General features: G+C 30.0%; 2 protein-coding genes across 4 annotated transcripts in view; both read left to right on the top strand.

Moving 5' to 3' along the window:
* The window catches only part of LOC111620520 (WD repeat-containing protein 63-like), a 16,242-nt gene extending 14,832 nt beyond the window's left edge, over positions 1–1,410 (top strand). The window contains exons 15-17 of one of the 3 annotated variants that reach the window (XR_002755926.1): positions 169–333; positions 416–866; positions 1,159–1,410. Coding sequence is in view for 2 of the 3 variants with exons in the window: in XM_023362448.1 (XP_023218216.1) it covers positions 169–333; positions 416–538 (288 nt within the window). In the remaining variant the exon portion in view is untranslated. Of the gene's footprint in view, positions 1–168; positions 334–415 lie in introns of all 3 variants that reach the window. The other 2 variants (XM_023362448.1, XM_023362447.1) reach the window with 2 other exon arrangements.
* Positions 1,411–2,818: 1,408 nt separating this feature from the next.
* Positions 2,819–3,785, top strand: LOC111620521 (WD repeat-containing protein 63-like). The gene is made up of 4 exons (XM_023362449.1): positions 2,819–2,869; positions 2,935–3,065; positions 3,139–3,343; positions 3,409–3,785. The coding sequence occupies exons 2-4, from the start codon at positions 3,039–3,041 to the stop codon at positions 3,510–3,512; spliced, it is 336 nt and encodes a 111-aa protein (XP_023218217.1). The 5' UTR covers positions 2,819–2,869; positions 2,935–3,038; the 3' UTR covers positions 3,513–3,785.
* The last annotated feature ends 1,978 nt before the right edge of the window (positions 3,786–5,763 follow it).

Here is a 5,763-nt window from a genome sequence, read left to right as displayed (position 1 = left end):
TTTATAGTTTAAAATATTATCCGAATTTATTAACGTTTTTCAATGTTTCTCAGTTGATTCAAATGCAAACTCTTAAATATCTCAATGTACGAATAACTGGACTTACACCACTCATTTATTTTAATGACTCATATATTACCATTGATTGTATACTTACATTTTTAATAGATTTCATTAGTAAAGACATACTTTGAAAAAGAAAGTATGAGATTGAGAGAGAGACAAAAAATGAATCTAGAAAAAGCAGAAATTCTCAGAAAAGAAAAAGAATCAGAAGTTATTACTAAAGCATTAATAGAGCAAGATAAGATTCCAGCTGAAAAAGAAAAGATGGTAAAATTTATCTGAAGAGAGATTTATATTGAATTATGTAGTTATATTAAAATATTTAATTTATTTTATTATAATACTTTAGCAAACAGATGAAGAAACTCTCCTTGTTCAACAATATGATGAATATTGTAAGCTTGAAACACAATCTTTAATGATTTTAGGCGAATCTTCTGTTTTTCCCACAGCCTCCTCTACACATTTGTAAATAAATTGCATTAATATTGCTTACAACTTATGATTCTTCATTGGTAATATTTTTTGTAATATACATAATTGTTTAGATTATTTATAATAATTCTGTAATAAGATTAATAGTTTTATTCAATAAATTAGTTTCTTGTTATTGAGGATCACCTTTCTTCAGTGTTTGATAGTAGTCAGAAGATTCTATTGACCTGCATTATAAATGTTCACCTGGTGCACTCATACAGACCAAAACTTGCATTAGTTAAAAAACAAAATTTTACCATAGAAAGTCAACTTATGTGCTAACAGAATGTTAATTTAGAAAAAACTTTGAATAAACTTATCTTGTGAGTATTAAATGCAAACCTTTGTTATAACTAAAACTTGTATTTAGTGTTTATTAAGTGGAACAAAAATTTAATAATTACTATTTTATTGGAGATGTTGATTTTGGTTTCAATATTAAACTGATGATGTTCAGAGCTCTCTGGTAAAGATTTGCCTCATAATATTTCTACAATGATGGGGAAAAACTTTGTTCATCTTAGCAGTTAAATTTTGAAATGTCATGGTGCTCATTTTGTAATAATTTTATTCAACTATATAATTTTAATCAACTATAATTTTATTCAATTACAGATGTTGCTTAATTCCACAAGTAATGCATGATCAGACACTACTACCAAAATTCATTAGGACAGTGTAGGTTACATTTTAAAAATGAGTTCACTGAACATCATACAATATGAAATTAGACTAGGTGGACCAAGTAAGTGTAGCAATGTGACAGATATTCCTGGGAAATCTAGATGTACTATACCTTCCTGAAAAATGCTATTTACAGGCCTGCCATGAAAAGGTTGAGGTATTTCCTAAACTTACTGCAGTAATCCTTATCCCTCTCCACTACTAGGAGTGACCGTCATCATACTGATCTGGAGAGCAATTCTGTCCACTCAACAGTAAAAACAAAATTGAAGCAGTGGGTCTCCAAACTCCAACATTCTCCTTTAGTACCCAATAGGTTTTATTTACAGTGGTGCCATGACAGAGAAGTATGGACTACTATGAACTGGCACCTGTATTGACTTTATATGCCATTTATCAAATAGAACTGGAATTCATCACTAAATTCCCCTACTGGATGCTGGATGCTTGCCAATGATACAGAAAGAGAAGATTAAGAAGGATTTCACTAGTCTCAATAGTGAATAACAAAGATTCTGTTGTAGCCATTCATGATCATCTGTCTGGAATGTTCAAAGCCTACCTGCTATGTATGTGTACTCTTACATATCCACTGCCCCCAACAAAAGCAGCTTCGATCAGAATGACCCAGATGATGATTATTCAGCAAAATGGCCACCCTGCTTTCTCTTAGTCCGATGATGAAAAAATGTCAGAACCTAAAATTTTCATTTTAGGTTCTGACGCCTTAACATTAAAAAATTAAGTAAATCTTCTCACCCTACTATCAAGTTTTATACAATTTGTATCAGGTTCAAGATCTCTAGTGGTGGATATGAGTTATCTTTAATTTGCATGTAGTTACAATTTTCATGATGAAAAGTTAACTTCATAAAAACAAATAACAATAGATAATTTCTTCAAACAAATGTAAAAGGGGTACTTCTATGGTGCATGAAAAGGATCAATTGATAGATTCAAAAATTAAATATTTTTTGTAAATAGTCTGAACTTCTAATAATTGGAAGAAAAATAGACTGTTTTCATGATGAACTCAGGATATCTTAACCAGAAGACCAACCTGGGTGATCACTGTGCTACAAGCATGCTTCTAAATGTGGGAAATCCTTCATGACACATTGCATGATAGGTGGCATAGTCCTTTCTCCTCCTACAGCTTATGTAACATCTGAACCCGCTATGAACATTTTATGAATTTTGTAATGATCTATTGAAGGCTATGGAACAGGATGATTTGATGGTACTTCACTCAAACATGAGCAAACCACAGTGATTCTCTTTTCTTGGTTGACATACTTCACACAACTTGCAAACAATTGATTTTGTTACCATTTTAACAAAAATGGATTGAAACTTTAAAACCTAAATCCTTGTTAAATATAACTACAGGGTGATTACAAATTATCATCTAGACCAGGGGTGTCCAACCTTTTTGTTTCTCTGGGCCACATTGGATGAAGTCTTGGAGTTTTGGGCCACAAGTATATATTATATAGGCCTATACTTGTGGCCCAATATACAAGTATATTTCAGGATTAACATGTTTGGATTATAATAATAAGTATTAAAACTTTATCATGAATANATATCTTTTATGGTGACTGGAAAATACCATGTGATGCCACTGGACAGCTAACTGAATGTAAATAATTTTTAAAAATTTTCTAAAGAATATGAAAATAACTTTTAACTAAATCAATTTTTTAGGTATTTCACCAATTTATTTTGAATGTAAAATAGGAGGATTTGTAAATACAATTCAACATTCTCCTTTCATACAAGATGTATATTTAGTAGTAGGAGGATGGAAAATGGCAATATGGAAGTCAGATATACCAGTATCTGTTAAATTTAAATATTTAGATTTTAAATAGTCTTAATAATTGTATAATACTGCTTTTCTTATTTCAGTATGGTCCTTTGCTTGAATCATCATGTGGGACTTGTGAAAGAACAGCCGGTCATTGGTCACTAACCCGACCAGGAATTATATTTATTGGTCAAAGCAATGGAAACATAGAAGTATGGGATATTTTACACCAAACTCACGAACCCATTTTAATTCAAAATGTTTCTGCTAATTTCATAACTAAAATTAAACCAAAAATTATGAAAGGTTAGTATCGTTCAGATGTTATTTTTGATTTGATGTAACTTTTTTGAATAATATATTTTTTATAGATAAATCTCATGTGTTAGCTATCAGTGATGCAAATGGAACTTTATATATCATGGACCTACCTTTATCACTTTGGTCACCTGTACAAAATGAGGTTAGAATTTGATTGTTTTAGAAATAAAATTATAATAGAATCCACTTATTGTAATCATAAATACTGTTATCAGGATTAGCATATCCTAAAACAATAAGCAAAGTTTATTAAGCTTTTGTGAGGATCCAGTTCCCTATAATTAGCAAAATTTTAATGAAATTCCTGGAGGATCTGACAAAATTGTGGCATTTACCTTTGTCCTTTCTAGTAATAGACATCAGTGAATTCTTGCAACCTGTCCCTGGTGACCCAAAATATAATTAAAAAAGAAAACTGAAGATTGAACATAATTATTTTCTTTTTAAGTGTCAGAGATTATTTATTTACTTTCAATTTTCACTAACACATACACAGGGTAGTCCCAAAGTGATTACAATAAGAGATTCTACTGTATCTCATGAATTAAAATCTTAAGTTTAATTATAAATAGTGTCTTTTCAAAATATAACAAATATTTTTTATTGTTGCCATTAGGAGTATCTCCTATTTCAGGTATTTCAATTTGTTGAATTCTGTTCATATTTTATCAAATCCATAGAAAAATTGGTTATCAGGCACAAAATTGAAGAATTATAAATAATATTTCCTTCTCCTCCTGACTTGTCATAAATATATCTTGCATACAATGACATATAGTATTGTTCTCCAAAACAACTTTGGTATTATTCTCAGTAAAGTTCATAGAGCTTTGAGGATACACGTCATTCATTTTTTATTGTAGTATGTGAGAAACTTTCATACAGCTGTATTACATTCAAAACAAATGCTCGAAAACCAAAGTCTGAACAATGCACTTCACGACTCGTGTGGTTTTTCTGCATTACTGATGAGACTCAAATCTCTGAGTTATGCAGTGGTCATCATTGCAGGATCTCTTGGAAACAGATGAATAATTCCTTTTACATTTTACCCTATTTAAATATGGGAAGAAGAAGGAAGCATTTTATAAAGAATTTTTTTCTTTATAAAATGCTTCCTTTTCCATAAAAGAGATTGCCTGCCTGATTATGTATTTTCCATTAAATATTAGTTTCTCTTACAGTATAAATTAAGACAAATGTGTTTATAACTTCTCTACAGATATCTATAATTCAAGGTAATTAAGCCATCATCTTGTGCTAAGTAGTTCAAGTTGAGAATTACCAATACCATTTTTTAATTATCCTTCTTTTTAACTCTGTTCTCAAGATTAAGAATAAACAGGCAAATTATCTTTTCAAATTGCAGCACAAAAATACAATTTATAATTTAATTGAAGTTGGCTTTTCCAAAATGTAATTATTCACATTTTTCACAATTTTTTGTTATTGAAAGTGGTATAAGTCCAATGTACCTAAAAAAATCATTTATTTTCTTTAACAATTTTATTAATACTAGCTGTTATCTGCAACTTCGTCCGAGCGGATTTTGCAAGCAGCGTTTGCTTGCAAAATCCGCACGGACAAAGTTGCAGGTAACAGCTAGTAACACCATTTATATTCAGTATTTCAAAAACCATAGTAATTGTTATATAATACCTACCACTGACAAACCAATAAGTAATAACAAATTTGAATTTAAAACGGTTTGAACATTTGGTTAAAAAATTGAAATATATAAAAATATTTATAACAATGTCAAGTGTATTAAATTGATAACATTTCAAAGTACTCAGTGAAGACTAAAAATCACATCTAAAATAATACAATAAGCCTTAATCCTCTTTCCGTGTGGGAATTTCGAAAAATTCCTTCTTAGGGTATGTCATGAAAACACACACTGTGTACCAAATTTCACCTCTTTAGGTTCAGCAGTTTGCTTTGGGTGATGATGAATCAATCACTCAGTCAGTCAGGACAAGTAATTTTATATATTTACTAGTGATGTAACGAATATTCGGCCACTATTCAGTATTCGGCTGAATACCGAATACCTAAAAACAGGAGTAAGAAATAACAAAACACAGTAAATTAATCATTTTGGTAACTTTTATCAATGCTGAACATACATTTTAAGATCGAGAAAGTGCAATTTTTTGCTTATTTATGTAAAAGATCAAAGGAAAAGTAATATAACTAAGTTATTTTTTTAAGAGATTAAAAAAAGGGTAACAAATCAAATGAAAACTACCTACTTATTATGTAGTTTAGTCATCTATATACTCATATATAAAAGAACAAGTCCTGATAGGATAATTAATGCAGAGCCAAAACTACTGATGTTAGAATCTTAAAAATTTGAGGGTGTGTTCCTTTTGAAAAGTTTAGATGTACTAAGAAAAGAT

This window comes from Centruroides sculpturatus, unplaced genomic scaffold, assembly GCF_000671375.1.
Source record: "Centruroides sculpturatus isolate CEXI.00-Female unplaced genomic scaffold, Cexi_2.0 scaffold265, whole genome shotgun sequence".
In the NCBI taxonomy this organism is placed as follows: Eukaryota; Metazoa; Arthropoda; class Arachnida; order Scorpiones; family Buthidae; genus Centruroides; species Centruroides sculpturatus.
Note: the sequence above shows the minus strand (reverse complement) of the source record. Positions and strands in the feature narration are given on the sequence as shown.

Excerpts from the sequence above, each read along its gene's own strand:
- LOC111620521 (XM_023362449.1), top strand. The coding sequence starts at position 3,039 with ATGGCAATATGGAAGTCAGATATACCA. Across the intron at positions 3,066-3,138 it reads TATGGAAGTCAGATATACCA|TATGGTCCTTTGCTTGAATC; the intron begins GTATCTGTTAAA and ends TTCTTATTTCAG. Across the intron at positions 3,344-3,408 it reads TAAACCAAAAATTATGAAAG|ATAAATCTCATGTGTTAGCT; the intron begins GTTAGTATCGTT and ends TATTTTTTATAG.